Raw genomic sequence first — 20,409 nt, 5'->3', positions numbered from 1 at the left:
CGAGGAGACACTGATGGTTCCTCCACGGCTCCTCCGCGGATGCATTTCCGGGAACGGTGGGGGCGTGACGCACGGCCGGACTTATCTCAGCCAATGACAGCTCTGCATGCATCCCCTGGATATTATTTTAGAAATGGCTTTCATCGCAACGCGATGTTTACAGTGAGAACAGCTGTGAGGTCCGTGCAGAAAGCAGAGCAGTGTGCAAAATATATCACTCAGTATAACAGGCCTACTCTCTTTATTTGCTTTAGTTTAGTAGATATCTACAAAGAGTCGATATTTTTCTAAAACCATTTAGTGCTTCACATAATATGTGTGGTACAGTGTCGGTGCGTGTTGTAAGGTGTGTGTGGTACAGTGTGTCGGTGTGTGTTGTACAGTGTGTAGATGTGTGTGTGGTACAGTGTGTAGGTGTGTGTGTGTTGTACAGTGCGCAGATGCGGCGGACAGACGGGTCTCAGTTGGTTTGGTGTCCTCTGCTTACTTTTAATACTTGCAAATACAACTTTTGGCCCGTAATTTCAATTCCCCATTTCAGCGACCAGAGAGAGGGGGGGGATATATCCAGACTCTGATTGTGTTACGTTATTATGAGAGTGCTCTCATACTTTAAATTGTATATATTTATATACATATATTTGTGTGTGTGTGTCCGCATCTGTAGCCTGTTATTGTCTCATTATACCGCACTCTCAATGAATTCAAAGTAAATATGTGGGGGAACAATGTTCAGCTGATCTAACAGAGATTATAAAATATGACAAAACACTCGACAGCTGATGCAGCTGTTGCCACGTAATAATGAACGGACGTCGCTTTAATATGACCGCTCAGAGGAGAGGAGTTCTCATTTCTTTAAACGTCTGCTGCTTCCCCTCCTCTCTCCTCGGTTCCCCTCCTCGGTCCTCCGCTCGCATCTCCTGTGGGCGGGACTACGTCTCGAGGAGGGGACATTTAAGAATTGAGAAGCCTCTTCTGTGTCTTTTTGGCCACCGGTTTCAGCAGGATGTCTAAGGAGGCTAGGCGCTGTGCTGCAGCACTGAGTTTCTGCTGGTGGACATTGTGAAACGCTTCTCCTCCGTAGTGGTCACCGTTACCATGGAGCTGCTTGGCAGGAGGGCGGAGAGCTGTAAAAACGTCCGCAAAGGGGCGTGGCCATCAGCAGCTCATTAGCATTTAAAGCGACAGACACATTTGGAAAAGGGTCATGCTGCAATGATCGGTATGGTGTTTCAGCCAACACTAACCCATAATATATTGTTGGAGTACAGTATAATACGTGACATTTAAGTACATGACAGAAATGGAAAGGAACAGCTCCCATATAATGAAGCTCCTAAACAGTCCTAGTATCTCATATGTTTAAAGCATATACACATCAGTTGAGTAACATGATGATTATCTGAATCAAAATGCATGAAAATCTATCCAGAAAAAACTTCCGATGCAAATCTCAATAAACAAGTCATTCAACTTGTGGCTTGCTTAACATGTCTATTTCACATGCTGGTCTTTTTCTCAACCAATGCTTCGTGATAAATAGATCAAGCTAACCAACTACACATCCTAGGTAACTGGCAGCGTCGTTCAAAGGCTCCGTCACGGGGATCCAGAGCAGCGATGATGAGCCCACTGTCTGAAAGAGTAATGCTCCCTGGAAGATGTCCAAGCTTTATCTTACAACTATTTATTACCCTCAAGTGTTGCAGCTCTTTATCACGCCCGCCCGCACTGAATACATATATAAAAGAGTAGACTTGCTGCTTGCCAGGCTGCCCATTCGGCTTTGAAAGTAGAATTACCACTTACTTTAAGAGTTACCATATGTTAGTCCTTTGGGCATGATCAGTTGAGTTAACATGTTTTACACATTAGGACGCCATTTTACCAAATACATGTAAAGCCTGAAGCTAATGTTGGAGGAAGAGGCTGTTGGCCTTGGTTCCTAAGCAACGATTCCCTCTGTGTTTCCGGACTCAAATCAAAGTGTGTCCAGTACTGCGTGTTCCTATACCTTTTGTGATACTGCTTTTCTCCTCTTCTTTATCCATCTAATATCCTCTTGAACAGCATTTCACTCGGGAAGACAATTACAGTGTTTTACTTTCAGGTTTAATTGTGTGTCAAATCAGCCATTATCACGAGAATCCCATGAAAGAATGTTTTTGAAACTGTAATTGATGAATATTGCAGGAGAAAGAATGTGTGATGCAAATGGAGCTTAAGGTGGCTCCCTTCACAGGCACAGAAAAAGGTTACTAAATTATTGATATGAATTGGCGGGTATTGTTTAAATGTACGAACATGTTTAAATAATTTATCACAAGCATTAATAAATAAATACAAATTCTGCAAAGAAAAGGGAGAATTACAGCCTTTTGCGTTTAAAAAGGAATGTTTGGTACAAAAGTAACTCCATAAAAAGTGTTAATTGCGGACCATTGATATAATGTGTTTTGACCTGCTTGAATTCTCTTTTAAGCTTGAGCAAAAATGTTTTTGCTTACGCAAAGGAATCGTGTTTCTGCAGGAACAGTGCATGTGTGTGGAAACTCTGCAAGAGACAGTGATTAGATATTCTATGTCTGTTATTTTTCACATGAACAAAATCACTTTATAACATTGATTGCAACTTGGCTACAGCTAGCAACCTGGCCAATGTTGTCTAAAGCAAAAAACAATGGGCACAATCCTAAAAACTAGAAACAATCAATCTTAGTGATATGATAAAGGCAAAACAAAAAGGTAGTCTTATGCCCCTTTCAACGCGTTTTCAGGGCCGGCTCGGAGCTGGAGCCTGAAAAGTACCGGTTTTTCCTCTTCACACCGCAGCGGCGCCGCCTCTTAGCTCCGGAATCCGGTTCGTTTCCAGCTCCAAAAAATTGTCGGTCTGGAAGCAAGACTCCGGAGCTAAGAGGCGGCGCCGCTTACGTCTCTCTTACGTCGAGGCGTGCAGGAAACTAAACCCACCTCCCCTGAACACGGGTCGACTGAAGAGTCTCGTCATGCCTGCCTACAAGCAGTAGCTCTGAGCAAAGTGACTCGAAGGCAACCACACACTTGTAAAAATAACACACTTTATAAAGTCAGGCAACACCAACCAGGCTTCGTGTAATTCTGTTTGTTTGTACCTCACTTTGACCATCCGTTCGCTGTTATCGATCATTGCGGAGAGAGGCAGACATTTAGTATCATAGCAGCTATCAGATGGAATCAATACATGGGCTGCACAGGTTGTCATGTCCGACTATCACAAGTAGAATCATAATGAAAAATACGCCGGTAAAATGTGCCTGGAGAAAACGGCTTATGCCACAATAGGATAGGTGTGAACAGAGCGGGAGCAGAAAAGGAAAACCGGAGCTGAACCAGAAAAGCTCCAGCTCGGAGCTAGAAAGGGAAAAGCGCTGGTGTGAAAGCCGCATTGGTGAGAAAGAAGGTTTTGTAAAATACTGATTACCTCAGAAGAAATAACTCTTTTGATCACTCTATCCTTCTTCTTGTTGATGGAGGACGTCTTCTTGCGTCCTCCATCAACAATTTCTTTGCGAGGTTCAGTGTACACAGTTCTCTGCTTTTGTCACAAACTATTTTGTTGAGTTGCCACTTAGGAAAGTGTCCTCTGGGAGGCAGTGTTGCGGTGTATATGTTTAGGGCTTTTATTTTAAAAAGGGAAAATAGGAACTGTTAACTGACTGAAATGCATCCTGAAAGTAGGGAAAGCAAGGCTTAGGGACCAGTCTAAATATCAATGTTTTCATTATTCTGAATCCATTACTTTGTGCAACACTTCATAATAATATGTTAAAGAAAACCATTGTCTATACCACTTTACTAAATAAAGATGAAGGAAAGGTTAACCTGTTAAGCCCCAAGCCTGTTTTTCAGGTTTCAGGCTCGAACATGACATTCCCAGAACAAATGACCATATCTTCTAAAAGGGTTAAATTAATAATCTTTTTCTCAAAGTAATGATAAACCTGTGAGTTGGATGTAGAAGAGTCAGAATCAATATAGATGTTTTTTATTTTAAAGAAAATTCAGATTGAACATGGTAAAAAACTGTAAATTATAGTGTCTGTCCAAAAGATATGTTGTACTTATAGTGAAAACTAACCTTGGATGATGGGTTAGTAGACTAAAAGCTTTAGGAATCCAAAGTACAACATATAATAAGTACCCTGTATCAAGATTGATGCAAAACAAGTGATATTTGACCTTTTTAGACAGATTTAGCAAAGAAAACCTCTTCTGGGGCCATTTGGGTGCATTTCCATATCTCTGGCCCCCCTTGCTGGATTTTGACATGTGACATCTCTTTCTAACCGTCAGAGCCAATGGAATCGAGGGGAACTCCCACATAGTCCTTATTTGGTAATGTGTGTGTTAGACTGCCGCATAGCCAAGACCGGAAGCAGCAGCCACTCTGGTGGCTACCATTAGCAGCTAACCTTTGCTCTGCGATTTTTACATACAAATGGAATTATGGATTATAAATGAATTTTTTTTTTATACAGAGCCATTAAAAACCTATGGATTAACCGATTCAGCCGCGTTTTTTCTCGTTTTAATGCCATTGAACACGTCTTTTGATCAGATTGACAGCTACGGTGAGACGATCTCCCCTAGAAGCTCCGTAAAGGTACGTGTTGTGATGACTGAGTTTGCTTCCCCTGTCGCGAGTTCGGATGACTCAGTGATGATACTATATACCTAAATAATCTGTGGAACCTCAGCTTTAATCGGATGTCTTGTAAGTGCAGCTATGATAAGTAACAAGGGTACTTTTATCTTGAGTTCTGTGCCAATGTCAAGGTCATTTAGATGCTTCTTATGAGACTTGTGTTTTGTTTTGGTAAAAATAGTTTGTATCGTCAGTTAGCTGAGATTAGGCTCTTAAATATTAAGATCCCCTGAGACACAGTGTCGTGAAACCCCCCCCCCCAAAAAAAGTGTTTACAATAGATCTCGATGAGACAGTAAAGTCCTGTTAGCTGAATAATCCAGACTCAGGTTTAGTGATTGCTCTGCTCTGAAAGTGATTTCACTAATGACCTGTCCATTCGCTAATACAGCCAGGATGCATGTCATGGAGGCCGTCATAATGTGAAGACATCAGAGCCTTTCTGATGAACATACCACTGGAGTGCATCAAGATGCCTCCAGCTGATTTATTCCACCCACATGTTACAAGCAGACAAGAATGTTGACACTCAACTGGTTCCTAATGAAGGCATGGATTAGGTTCATTAATGGCCCCATCAGTTTAACTAGTGAGGCTTAATACATCATTGTGATTATGGGGAGACATTAGGCAGCTCGAGTGGCTTCCTCCATCAGGTCGTGACAGCGCTTGTTTATCTGCGTTGTTCAACACAGATAGAAAACATGAATACTTGTAGCACAGAACCATACGCTCATTCATTTAGGATAAATGATTGTTAGTTTTCTATGTGGCAGAAATACTTGCATGCAGTTGATTTTGAAATGAGCGAATTTCAGTCATAACAGTTTAACTTGTTACCTATGAACAAAACAATACAAAGAAAACCCTTCAGAACATTGAGAGGTTGTCATTTGTATCCCAGCGGTTTTCAAAGTGCGAGGCTTCAGGGGAGGTGCAGCGTGAGTACAACATAACGAGAAACAGTGACATCTAGCTAGTTAACTTCAGCTAACTTTATGCGAGCGGCAACATGGATCGATTTGTAGTGAAGTTGCCTAAAGTGAGAGAGGAGACCGCGTCTGGCAGAAAACGGACGAAGTATGACCGCGATTATTTGAAGCTAGGATTTTCATGGACCGGTCCTGGCAGGGGCGGACTGGCCATCTGTGTTACATTACATTACATTACATTACATTGCATTTAGCTGACGCTTTTATCCAAAGCGACTTACAATAAGTACATTCGACCAGGAAGACACAACCTTGAGGAAAACAGAATCATATAAGAACATCAGGTTTCAAAGAGCCAATCGTTTCAAGTGCTGCTCAACTGGCTAAGCCAGTCCTTTATTAGTATATAAGTGCTCTGTTAGCAGTTCTTTGTTAGTCATTCTATCGCTCGAAGTGGAGTCGAAAGAAATGAGTTTTCAGTCTGCGCCGGAAGGTGTGTGTTCTGGAGAGTCACGGGACGGCCGGCTCGGTTCGCTGATGGCCGGCACGCCCTATATTTTAACTTGAATAATACTTACTGTGATCAAAAGCAAGTACCGGTCAAGGCTGCAGCCAGAGGAGGATCTGCATCCCGTCATCATCCGCCTGTGCGCTTCAAAGACGCAGACTCATTGTTCCAACTAAAGGAGGCAACGTTGACGTTCAGTGTGTTGCCGGGAGCAAATAAGGATTTATCCACGATGTTGAAAATGTTTATGTTTAAAACATAAAAGTTGTTGTTTGTTTAAGGAGGTGACGCTACTCAGCCAATCAAATGGGTGCAGTCAGTGAGTCAGCACGATATATCAAACACACACAGAGAGACGAGACAAGAGGAGAGAAACAGTCGGAGTCATTTCAAATGGCGTGCTCCAAAAAGAGAAAGGTAGACAGAAGAGCGTTTAATGACATGTTCTATTTCTGGACCTCTTTGAAATGCAATTGCATGCTCCTGCATTATAGCAACAACAACAACAACAATACTAGCAATAATAATTGGGAGGGGGGGTGCGGCTGTTCTTATGTTCTCTGAGGGGAGGCTCACCTTCCCACACTTTGAAAACCACTACTACCATATGTATATATGTTTCTGCTACTGTAATACATGTATTTATTTATACTATAAGTCTATATTTCGGTTACTGTAGTATATTGGCCTTTTATAGTCTTAATTACCTAGCACGTGTTATATTGAGTATTCTTTATGGTTGATGTCCTTTCTGTATACTTGCTGTTTATTGGTTTTTATTTTATTATATTACTGAACACATTGCTGCTGGAACCAAATCATTTCAAAGGTGGGAAGAATAAAGTATCTATCTCTCTATATCTATCTATCTATCGCTCTCTCTATCTCTCTATCTCTCAATCTCTCTATCTATCTATCTCTCTATCTATCGCTCTCTCTATCTCTCTATCTATCTCTATCTCTCTATATATCTCTATCTATCTCTCTCTCTATATCTCTCTATATACCTCTCTCTATCTCTATCTCTCTATCTCTCTCTATCTCTCTATCTCTCTATATCTCTCTATATCTCTCTCTCTATCTATATCTATCTCTCTATCTATCTCTATCTATCTCTACCTATCTGTCTATCTCTCTCTATCTATATTTCTATTTCTCTATCTCTCTATCTATCCATCTCTCTCTCTGTCTATATCTCTCTATCTTTATCTCTCTATTTATCTGTCTCTCCATCCGTCTGTCAGCCCGTCCATCTTTGTATGGGTAATCTCTTTAGTGGCTGCATGTTAAAGAGACGCAGGCTGTTCTCCTGGTGAGTGAACCATGCAGCGAATGCATCGGCAGGTGAACGAGCAACACGTTGCATGTCCTGTCTATGAGTGATGCGCTCAGAGAGGAAACCGCTACACGTTCACCTCCCGACCTCTCTCTCCCCTGCCTTCCTCTTGCATGCTTTTGAGAGGATTGACCATTTGTGGGATGAAATGTAGTTTGCCACCTGTGCAGACGTGATAAGGGGAGAATATATGGTATGTCAAATATGTATCCTTCTCCAGCGAGCTGCTTTGAGGGGGATTACGCTGCTGAGGCATGTCGTTTTTCATAACAATAACAACCTACGTCAAACCAGCGAGGTTCTTTTCGATACATTTCTAAAATGATATAAATTCAATAGAATCTTTACAATTAGCTGCCTAATTAACATTTTGACTTACGTAACCCCAGTCAGTTTACGTTTAGAGCGGTATAAACAAAGACATGTATGATCATTTCTGCACATAAATGTAAAGAACATGATAATGTAGTAAAAACTGACACGTTGAATTTAATGTATTATGTCAACAGATTTCACATAACTGTATTAGGTTATTTGAAAGCAGTAGTATTACGTTTAATTAAGTTTAACTTAATATTATTGCATTCAACCTAACCTAACCTAACCTAATACAGTTATGTGAAATCTGTTGACATAATACATTTCATTAAATTCAACACTCAACCCAGGAGGCTCTGGAGCTGCTCTTCCTCTGTTCCTCTTCCTCGCCTGAAGCCTCTCCCAGGATCAGGAGCTGCAGTCTCGTACGAGGACTGCAGCTCCCGAGGAGGAGATTGGACAGCAGAGCACGCACTGTGCCGAGCGGCAGCTGACTCACTGACCCTCTTAAGTGAAATGTGAACCACTGAAGATGTGTTTCCGCAGGAGGAACTGACCTCTGCCTGACCTGGAGGAGCGTTAAGTAAACAGGATGAGGGACTTCTTTAAAAGTGACACCATCAGGATTCTTTGTTGTGATGCACTGCTAGTGGTTCCTCTCACACGACAGCCCGATCTCAGTGGATGATAATGTTGCACCTTTACTTCAGGATGCATGTAACCCCTCACACACTAATTCAAATGGGACTTCTGCTGTTTGCACGGCAGAACAAGAAAACGTATTCAAGACGAACACTGGGGAAGTAAGAAAATAGGCACATATAATAAAGAATAATAATATAATAATAATAATATAGTCTTAAAGGCACCTTCACAATATGTTCAGTCTCAACTTTTGTACAAACATGTTAAGTCGGCTTACAACACTTGACTATCCAGTAGAGACGTTTCTTTCTGAAAGCTGCTGTCAGGAAATCGATTTAGCAAGAGACCAGTTACCAAAATACATCAAGGTAAATGCATATAATGAAGCTGGAAATATGTTCAGGAGAATTACATCCTGCCTTATAATTGTATTCCTTCCCTGTGTTTTTTTATCCTACTCACAAACGTATCGCCTTAACAATGTTCAGCCGTTTTTTAAATGTTTTAGTATAATCACACACATTCTGTGTTTTGTATTTAATAGTTCTGTAGTCTTTATTTTTGTATTGTTCAGTACCTGACTAGGTTTTAAAATCAGTGGGCAGAACCTCCAGAATGTAGTCACTGTACTCAGGAGATTATTTTAGTTATTAATCTCATTGAATAACTACTGATTCGTTGTGTTGTCGTCAACGCAGACACCGCTTATCGACACCGGTTACACTGAATCCAATGTTTTCCTTTTGGTGAGCTCAGTCGGGCTGTACCAAGTAGGACTTCAAGCTTTTATACAAAACGTTGACATTCAATTTGAAATCAACATTTAAATATTGTGCAGCTTTACTTCTCTCTTTGACATGGCTTTTCCTTTTCTTTAAAAGCTGGTGTTTTTCCCATACAGGTGCAGATAAAGATACAGCTACACTTATATTATTAATGTTAATATACAATTAGAATTGTTTGCCAGAACTTGTTGTAAAGTCTAACATTTTAAATTATTATTATTATTTGAACTAATATAGTTTTGCTTTCAAAACATATTTTCACTGCGGTCAAAAAACCGTTTGCTAACAACAAATCTATTTGTCCATTTGTCATGGTGATGAGGTTTTATATTGTTTTTACAGACCTTAGTTTAAGCTTTCAAAACAGAAAGAAAGACATTTGGAAAAGGCGTGTTAAACTGTGATATCACAGGACCTGCAGATGTGTGTGCATTCCAATACCTACTACCATACAGTGCTAAGTAGGTTCCAACACATTATGAAATGAAATGCAGTAATCCAAATACCAGGAAGTACTGCTGCATTCATTCTGCAACAATGATCCCAGCATGCTTTTTGCACTTCCGACATACAGTCCTTAACACAGCGGACATACAGTGTGAGGAAGAGGGTCAACGTTCCAGGTGCAATGTTAGTATATCACAATGGATGCAAGCAGTAGGCAACAGTGCATGTGCTGTAGGGAAGCAACAGTGCATGTGCTGTAGGGAAGCAACAGTGCATGTGCTGTAGGGAAGCAACAGTGCATGTGCTGTAGGGAAGCAACAGTGCATGTGCTGTAGGGAAGCTGCAGTACACACTAAGAGAGTCTGTGATGCAGCTCGTTGCAGCAAGCTGAACTACTGAAGCTAAGCAACAACACTCTTTAAATGACCATATCATTATTTCATCTCCTTGGAATGTATTACACACACACATGCAAATACACACACACACAACTTCCCCGCCATAGCTCCACAATGCCCGCAGGATACCATTGCCCATACTGCCGCCACTGAGGTGGAAGGGACTGATGCTGGAACAAAAGCTGTGACAGCCTAAATGGAGCTCAGCGTCTTGCAGCTGCAAAGCGAGAAGCTGTCGTTTCATTGTCACAATGTCATACTGTTAATGCTCCAATGCCCTGCTCCTCTGCACGTCAGAAACTCAGGCTGCAGAAATGTAAATAAAGCCAAAGTAATATGTCGTTTGGCAGACAAAAGCACAGTTTGTTAAGTCTGAATTCCGTGTTCCTTCGGTACAGAAGTGAGACCTGTCCTCAGTGGGATCCCAGGATGTGTCGTGGCATCACAGCAGATGTGTTGTTCTGTAGAACACTGTGGAAGTTCAGTGACCCTGCTCCTGAATCAAAGCAGCATGTTGTGACTGCTGGTTCCAATCTGTTGTGATTGAAAGGGAGTGTGGTGGCACGGTGTTCCGCTCATTGTCTCAATCGCTCCTGAACGCCACAAAGCGAGTGTGCGGGCAGATCAACAAGCAGCCTGATGAGTGCTGCAGAGCCGCATTGGCATATGTACAGTGTGACTTGTTAGCTTATAGAAAGATTGTCAAAATTCCACGCAAGCTGTTAACACGCATGCTTCCAGCTCAGATGCTACTAATATTTTATTATATTAAACTGCGATGATATTACCAATATTATATTCAGGGATGCAAACACACGTATGGTGAAAAAAGAGAGAACTATTCGAAGCAGAGAAAAAAACAGCGTAATACCATCGGCCTGTGCTTTAATGCTTCAATGAACTGGCTATTCTTTATTACATACTCAGATCAATAGGAGACAGAGATGTTAAGTTATAAATCAAGGGTTTTTATTATTATTTACAGCAGGGGTGGGGAACCTTTTTCCTCTCAAGGGCCATTTCAATTTGTACTACATCCTCCGAGGGCCGTACAAATTATTGACCTCAACGTCTGCTTAAAAAAACTAAAATCACATTCATTTTGCCTTTCTTTCATGCTGTGCAAAGAAAAAGCAACCTCTTGATCCAGATACTAGGGCTGCACGATATTGAAAAAAACTGACATTGTGATTTTTTTCCCCTCTGCGATATATATATTGCGATATGAAAACATACAGGAATTGAAGTAAAGACTGTTCTTTTTTCCGCAAACCATCCTTTCTTGAACTTTAATGCTATACAATTTGTATTTTTTTAACTATAATAACCGGATGAAGGATTTTAGTCATGGACGTCTGGATCTTAAGTTATCAGAGCAACAAGCTGAGCTAGCTCAGTTAGCAGCGCCAGACTGCCCTGGAGAAACACATGAAACTACTTTATTCAGTGTTTCTACCTTTAATCACGGGGTCCGTTTGCTTTGGAGATTTGATTGTGATTGGTGGTTTGCTGTGCATGCAGAGCCTGCATGTCACTCACTCAAGTACCCCTGACATGAGAGCCGCGCAAGTTTTCCTTTTGTAGCAAGCAGCAACATAATTGTAACATGACGTGTTTGAGTTAATTTGCCTACTTAATATCACAAGTCCTACTTTTTTTTTTTTTTTTAAATGGGCGATGTGAATATCGCGCATATCGCGATTATCGCCACGACACGCCATGACTCGCGCATGCATGCACGTTCACGGTTGTGGCATGACCACCACAACAGAAAGATATGGACCCAAGATGTGTGCAAATGTACTTAGTATCCTATCAATGCGGACATCATTTAAGTGTGGGGCGGGGGGGACGGGACCTCACATCCTCTTGGTGTAGGTCTAAAGATAATTTATTATAATCAATAATTTACAGTTTAAATACTAAGATAGATCTATTTATAAAAATGGTTAAAAACAACAAGGTAATGATACAAGGTAATACAATACTAGTTAAAATAGCTAGTATAACACTCCCAGGTAAAATTGGTTGGAATCAAGACCTAGCAGAATTATTGTCTTTAGAAAACTGACAATAGAGAACCGCAGTGACGCGTCCTAAAACCCGGATGTAAACTCCTTCCGGTTCCTTCGACAAAAACCAAAGCATTTTCTCCATAGGATTTTGGAAAATAGCTGGAAATAAGGTCTGTGGTTGACACACATTTAAGAGACGGATCACGTTTTGTTCAGCCGGATAATATCCACATGTCTATCCTACTTTTATAATTTTCGAATCATAAATCTAGTCGCCAGAAGCAAAAATGCTAACGTTATGCTATAAAGGAACTACAGCAGGGTCGCTGCTTCAACGTCACGCCAACTTAAGATCCATATTAAAAACTACAGATTCTAAATTGTACAAGTTGAAGCTTTTGTTTGAACAGTTTGCAGGAGGCAGGAACTTGCTTTCAAGCAGAACAGGGCAAACAAACTTAGAGGAGTGTTTACGTGTTTGGTGTAATGACGTAAAACGGCCTGGACAACTTCTGTAGTCCTATTCAGCCACTTGGTAACAACCATCGTTTTTCAGACACGTCAACTCTTCAAAAATCACCAGCGGGGTCACTGCTGATGTATTTAATGTTGTAGAACAAAACGTGATCTGTCTCTTCAATTTGTGTCAAACGCAGACCTTATTTGGAGCTATTTTCCAAAATCCTATGGAGAAATCCCATTGCTTTTTGTCGAAGGAACCGGAAGTGGTAAAAATGCTAACTTACTTCCGGGTTTTAGGACAAAATACCGTTCACTATCGGTCAATCATGCGCTATGGGGGGTTTGTCCAGTCAGACACAGCCGGTTTCAATCATGCCAATCCCAAGAAATAAACAAACAAGATTCACAGGTCAAATCATGCAATAATCACTCCATTAAAAGCCACACAGCACAAGTAAAAAACATGCAATGATCATTATAAAATCACACCTTAGAAGTCAATCAAATCTATAGAAGATATATACTGCATGTTGATTCAAACCAAACTTCAATAAATAATTAAAACATACACATGTTGGGATTTCAGGCCAATAGAACACTGCCACTCCGACATATACATCTCTCAACATCCATATGAAAGAGAGAGAGAGAGAGAGAGAATACGTTTCTGTTTTTGTAGTGTATTGGTCTTTTGTAGAGATTTTTAATTTATTCTTTATATATTCTATTGTGTATTGCTTGGAGGGGCGGGGGGGGGCACCAAATCATAATCTCGCCGTGGGCACCAAAATGTATAGGACCGGACCTGCAGCCACGCAAAAACTGCTCCTTATGACAGGGATGGGCAACTTTGATGGTGGTGGGGGCCACATCATTGATGTACTGGCCACCAGGGGGCTGCAGATTCACTTGGAACACACACACACACAAATTCCATGTGTTGTATGTAATTATTAACAAATATACTAAGTCTGACATCTTCATTGACATTTTACAATCAAAGGGAACATCCCCAAAAAATGGGAACATCCTCTAATAAGCTCACTAAACAAATATCAGTTCACAGAAATGTTATTTCATTTTTACAAGTGGCATGTTTGTATTGAACAGGTTATTAAACAGTGGAATAAAACTATTGGAATGCACGGAAAATGTGTGTGTATTGAGATTAACCATTAGATGACATACACATGAAGTCATGAACACTAATCCAGACATTAGTTGTTTAACTTGAACCTAAAACACTTGTAGCCAGTCTCTGCATTCCCCTTCTCAATAAGGGGAATGTCAACACAGACACCTGTCAGCCCGCACTCTGCTGTTCCTCAGCGCCACTCCCACTCCCTCCCGCTGAAATTAAGATTGAAAAGCGTAGTAATCATAGATAACACGGCAGGGTCCGTGACAGTTTGTTTTCATCTGATTTCAAATAAACAAAGTCTTGGTTTTAAGAATATTAAACTTGTTTCGCCAAATTCAGATGATAAAAACAACTTTGAAGCTTGTAAAGGCATAATTACAAGAGGCAACTTAACGTCACAGCAGGCATAACAACAGCCGGTGTTTCTTGTGAGGGTTTCCCCGGGAAACAAACACAATACGCACAAACGCCTCACAGATTATTTTGCGGTATTTGAAATGATCTACGCAGCTCGCGACGTAACTAGGAGTCTAGTGGATGGTATCAGTACTACAACAAAAAAAAAATATATATATATATTTTTTTTATTAATTACGTTGTTTATAAATTAATCTGAGGCCCGCGGGCCGCCATTTGCCCATCCCTGCCTTATGGGTACTGCAATATTTGAAGTGCTGGAGCGGTGTTCCGGTGCTCTCTGTCAGCACTACACCACGTGATGACACGTTACGCTCGCGTTGTGTTCAAGGAACCTGTCCTTGGCCAGGAAAAACAGGCACTCGCTTGTTTAATTAGTTTGCGGTCTAGATTTGTTAAAACATTTTTGAAGTGAGAAGTTGTCCGTCAGTCCGTGAGTCGGACACTCAAAGTGCTTTACCCACGTCCCCACCGACATATACCTGTGCCACCTGGCCACAATAAGTCAATATCTCATTATTAATTATTTGTTTTCCCAACAAATGTTTCCAAAGGTTGCTTTTATATCTATTATATGAGTGTTTCAGGTAATCTTAGTCCCCTTTGGTATGAGCCCCAGTTTCACGGGTGCTGTTTCTATGTCTTCACAGGTGTGGACAGGGGGACGTGGTCACACACACAGCCTGGCTGAACCGCTCCAGCATACTGTACGCAGGAGAAGACAAATGGTCGGTGGATTCCAGAGTGAGTCTGGTGACCCTTAATCAAGACGAGTTTACCATCAAGATTGAAAACGTGGACATGACGGATGAGGGCCAGTATGTGTGTGCGGTGCAGACCAGCAGCCGGCCCAGAACCACCTCTGTGCACATCCTCGTGCAAGGTAAGTGTGATACTGCTCCTGTTGCATCTACTGCTACTACTATACTGCTAAATAATAACATTAAGATAAGATGGACCGTTATTGATCCCCGCAGGGACATGCAGGTGTTGTAGCAGCAACGGAATAAGAAAGAAACACAGAGTACCTGAGAATACACACAAGGATAATAATAATCCATTAGAAAATAGGAAAAGAAAGAAAGAATAAACATGTAGTAACGGTATGAATATAATATAATAGAAAGCTTTTATTGTCATTATACAAAAATATACAGTGAGATGTTGTAGTGCAACCCGGTCAGTGTGCAAATGAAGAGAGAGAACATTAAAAAAAGAGTCTGTGGCTGAATACATGTGTAGAGTAATGTATGCACGGACTGTGTAAAACATACCTATTGTATTACATCTGTATGCACTGATGGATATTTGTGTTGTTGCTCTGACCACCAGCATACGAGGACATTAGTGATAAAGCAGAGAGTAGAACAGACTGTGCTCTCTCACTTGGATCTCATTTCCTCATTCACTGGGGGGGGGTGCGTTCCTTATTCACAGCCTTCAGAGAGGTTAATAGGGAATGCCAGATGCTAAGATCCTTTGTCTTAAATGATGTGTGGAGTTGTGATGGTGTCCTGATGGAGAGGTGCTTTACAAGTATTGACTGACTGCTTTAATGCTCCCAATGTGACCAGATTCCAAACTTCATAAGAGGGGAAGGTAATGATGGCCAAGAAAAGATTTTAAACATGATGCTAAACAACAAAGATGCAACAATAAGGACAACATAAATCTGCATTTTAAAAACATATCACTGTTCAATTATTTATAACTTGACAAAGGAACCCTTGATGATTCAAGCAAATACACTGTTATTGAATTAGTGGTAAGAATAGTAACTCTGACCTGCTGTATTTCTCTTCAAAGTACACTCATTTTAGCTATTAACATCTGATACTGAAAAAGTAATGCTCATCACCAGTCACAGCCGCATGCTACTGTCAGCAACCCTGGAGCATGTGAGTGTTTTAATGTATTTGACAACCATTCAAATAGAAGGATCTTAAAGTTATCACCTTTAATTGAGAAGGAACTCTGCTAGCTAAACTAAACTTGTTTCATGGTTTCAAACGCAGTGTTCACCTACACTTATGATTCAAAGCTAATATATTATAAACCCTACAAAGTTGAAACACCTTCTCATGGGAATACAATACAGCTGACAGGAACAAAGTTATTCTAAAGATGGCGTCTGCACAAAGTCCCCAGGAAGTTCACCGGACTCTGAGGAAATTATTAGTTGTGTCCAAATGGCGGTACTACAATTTCCGTATCAGTCCGTGACGTCACTGGGCCCAGAAAGACTGTTTCCCATCAACTGACATGGGGAAAGAGACATCTGTAAATCGGCGGATGATTTTTAAAAAAACTAAATAAACTACCCAGTATGAACTATTTTATAGCCCTTATTATAATCATTAGGTCCTTAAAGTTGTAAAATGCACTAAAAGCCAAATCTAGATTCATTCTAGTGAGCCGAGAGTGGGAGCTCGGGGGCGGGGCTTAAGGGGCGCATGCTGTATGAGCGCTCATACAGTTTCTTCTGCTCTGACAGCCAGGCATGAGGCAAAGTCGGGCCATTTTGTCCTCATGCGCCAATGAGCAGCTCTCATACGAAAGAACGAGACCCCGCCTCCACACTGCTTGTTTTCTCAACATGCATGAGAAATATGGGCCAGCAAGTTCAATATACAGTAAACACTGTTCTCATTCATAACACTCCGTTCGATGTCTCACTATGGGATGCGCCTCAACGCGTATGCAAACAGAAGCATCAATCTCATTACGCCAATCCTGATTGGCTGGTGATCTTGACGTCTACGTCAGGGAATCCACCCACCCTTTAAGTAGCTTGCGCTACGACGCAGCGTCATTCAAACACCTCTTCTCGCTTCAGAGCACATCTCGAATATCAGTAGCCGGGCTAGCTTAACGGTCCACAGACTGAACCCAAGCTAACATTCGGTCGACGGGCGCTTGCCGGTTACTTTTTTGCTTTGCAGAATAATTGAACAAATATTAACACACCAGTTAATATTGTAATCTGCCCCGCCGTTTTTTCTTTCGAAATAACGTTAAGGTTTGATTTTTTTCTTCAAACAGTAACATACCTGTTGCTAGTTTATCCCTCTGCACCGACACCACGGCGAGCGGGGATGGACTCTTCTCTCCCTCACACCAGAGGAGACAGAGATAAGAAAGATATTAAAACACCAGTTAATATTTTTTAAAGAAAAATCTACCCCGTAGTTTTTTCCTTTCGGAATAACGATAAGGTTGGTTTTTTTTTTCCGGTAACATACCTGTTACTAGCTTATCCCTCCGCGCCGACACCCTGGCAAACGAGGATGGACCCTTCTCTCCCTCACACCAGAGGAGTCGGAGGCTCGGCTCGGAGGCCGCGGGTTTAGGATCTTGGGCACGGACTCACACCAGGTCTGCTCGTCCTACCTTGGGCTGGAACACGCCCAGGAAGCTATCGATACCCCCGGTTCGTGCGGGCATTGTGCCCGCTTCACCATCAAGGTGAAGTTCTTCCCCTCATAGCGAGATCTGGAGGTCTCCTTGGTCACTTCAGCTGGCCAAGAAAGTCTCCGGTTCCGGCAGCAGCCGCTCAGGCACAGCCGGCCCAGACTTTCAGCCACCAGACGAGGAATAAGAAGAGGGCGGCCTGACAGCCTCCTCTCCTCTCCTCGATAAAGGAGCTGGAAGTTCCCTGTTCTCCAGCTCCAGAACACGTTCCAGTGTTAGATGCCCCCATCTTCCCGCCGCCTCGAGTGATGTCAGAACGTCATCCTCAAGTTAAGATAAGATAAGATGGACTTTTATTAATCCCCGTGAGGAAATTGTTTCTCTGCATTTGACCCATCCTAGTGTTAGGAGCAGTGTGCTGCCATTTTGAACGGCGCCCGGGGAGCAGTGTGGGGAACGGTGCCTTGCTCAGGGACACCTCGCGCCATGATGTACGACAACAAGCACCGCTGCTCGTTTAAGTCACACAAACACATGTCATCACTATTGTCTTTTAATAAATCATTTTCCACTGTCGTTTCCAGGCTTAAAGCCAAGGGCGCAGTCAATAACAATGAAAAGAAAGACAATAAAAACAATAAACAGTCTGACGTCTACCCCCCTTCTAAGAGTGGCTGCTACCTCTCTCAGAAGGCGGACGATGGACGGGGCTGTGAAGGCATCACCGCCACGTGCATGCGCAGTGTCGACCGGGATTGTCAACCTGGGGTACCACCGTGTTCAGACACTAGAGGGCCCCATAACACAACAAATAAAGACTCAGACGGCAGAGATGTGACATCTCCACTCGCTTTGAGAAGCGAAAAGTGGAGGATGCTCACAGATTCTGCTTGGGTTTTCAAGACAATAACACGGGATTACAGACTCCAATTCGCTGTCACCCCCCCTCACTTTTCGGGCATTCTGCATTCGCAAGCCCGGGGAGAGTCGGCCCATATTCTAGAGCAAGAGATCCTCTCGCTACTAGACATACCTCTATAATACCCGCCGAACAGAGTCAGAGCGGCTTTTATTCCAAGTATTTCCTCGATCCCAAACGGGGAGGGAACGGGATTCGGCCTATACTAGATTTGAGGGCTCTGAACAAATATCTCAAAAGATACAAATTCAGAATGCTCACTCACACATCCCTGTTGCGTCTCGTGCGCCAAAACGATTGGTTCACATCAGTCGACCTGAAAGACGCGTATTTCCACATCCCAGTATATTATCCACACACTAACTATACTATAACTATAGGTTACTTACGTAACCCCAGTACTCAGAGTAACATGAAGTGAGATGTCTCACCAGACGGCCCTTCTTGCTAAGGCGAAGCGAGAAGAGGTGCTTATTTTGAATGACGCTGCGACGTAGCGCAAGCTACTTAAAGGGTGGGTGGATTCCCTGACGTTGACGTCAAGATCACCAGCCAATCAGGATTGGTGTAATGAGATTGATGCTTCTGTTTGCATACGCGTTGAGGCGCATCCCATAGTGAGACATCTCACTTCATGTTACTCTGAGTACTGGGGTTACGTAAGTAACCTATAGTTTTAATTACAAGCCTAGATTTAATTAGTTCCTTTTACTTGCTGCTCTGACAACTAAACACATGTGTGTGTATGTGTGTGAGCGCGTGTGTGTGTGTGTGTGTGTGTGTGTGTGTGTGTGTGTGTGTGTGTGTGTGTGTGTGTGTGTGTGTGTGTGTGCGTGCGTGCGTGTGTGTGCGTGCGTGCGTGAAAGTGCATATGTGTGTGCTTGTTTGCTCAAGGTGTTTAATTAACCAATTGAAACATTTTTGCATTCCTGTGGTTACCTCAACACATAGAAAACAATGATCTGTTTAACAAATAGCAGCATTTTATTGTTAAAATACATTGTTCATCCTTTGTCTTACCATTACAGGGTCATTTCTTAAGGATTTTCATAGAGTAGTAGAGAAATCGCTTTTGAGCACTGCCATGTTTAGTCATTTACATTGTGAGGCTGTGTAGTTATGCTCCCATTATGTGCAGATATATACTAGAAACATGCACATCACAGATTATGTGCTGACCTTTGACCCCAGGCTGCAGGTTTGGCCTTTAATGGTCCAGCAGCAGGACCTCTTGGATCCGGAGCGGGGTGTGGAGGGTCTCCCTGTAGACTCATAATTGGGGTTACCCATTACTACCTACTCTCATCTGATTACTGATATTATTTGAACCACCTGCCCTGTCTGTGTTTTTAATTAGATGGAAATAAAGAGCTGCTGTATCTTCAGCAGGGTAATATCAATAACTCAGGTATCATAGATATTCTTGATTCACAATTCCTCTGCAGTTTCTGAGTGTATTCCTGTTACACTTACACATACATATGCAATGTATTGAGCAGGTCAGGTCAGGCTGCAGGGGGGGGGCAGAGGTACATCGCTGCAGGATGTTAGGGTTTGGCTGAAGAGCATATTGACTAGTACAGATACAGGGGTCATGACAGTTCAACACTGAGATAAACATCCGCTCGAAAAACATATTTGTATAATTTTCCCCTCATTTTTGTTGTCCACATCACGATCAGAATCTTAATACTTTATTTATCCCAGGGTGAACAATAGGTTTCCTTACAGTTGCACTTCTTTAAAATGAAATAAACAACAGTTTACAATATACAATCTTCACTTGTATCACCGGTCCATGCCTCAACAGCTCCACGCCAAATCTGAGATCTCACCATATGCTGTTTCCATCCATCGCCATAAAACACGAGGTTGTCGTAATTCCTATGAAAATTGTCAAAACAGCACCAGACTTCAGATGACAGTTAATGGTCCAGCCCTCAACATGTCTATTACCTCATTCACACCAACGGTGTCCAGTACCGGTT

The 20,409-nt window shown here is 42.0% G+C and overlaps 1 protein-coding gene across 3 annotated transcripts in view; it reads left to right on the top strand.

The window, feature by feature from the left end:
* The window catches only part of ntm (neurotrimin), a 639,130-nt gene that overhangs the window by 544,128 nt on the left and 74,593 nt on the right, over positions 1-20,409 (top strand). For all 3 annotated transcript variants that reach the window (XM_034099236.2, XM_034099235.2, XM_034099234.2), the window contains exon 3: positions 14,742-14,974. In XM_034099236.2, coding sequence (XP_033955127.1) covers positions 14,742-14,974 — 233 coding nt within the window. The remainder of the gene's footprint in view (positions 1-14,741; positions 14,975-20,409) is intronic.

This window comes from Pseudochaenichthys georgianus, chromosome 14 (assembly GCF_902827115.2).
Source record: "Pseudochaenichthys georgianus chromosome 14, fPseGeo1.2, whole genome shotgun sequence".
NCBI lineage: Eukaryota > Metazoa > Chordata > Actinopteri > Perciformes > Channichthyidae > Pseudochaenichthys > Pseudochaenichthys georgianus.
Note: the sequence above shows the minus strand (reverse complement) of the source record. Positions and strands in the feature narration are given on the sequence as shown.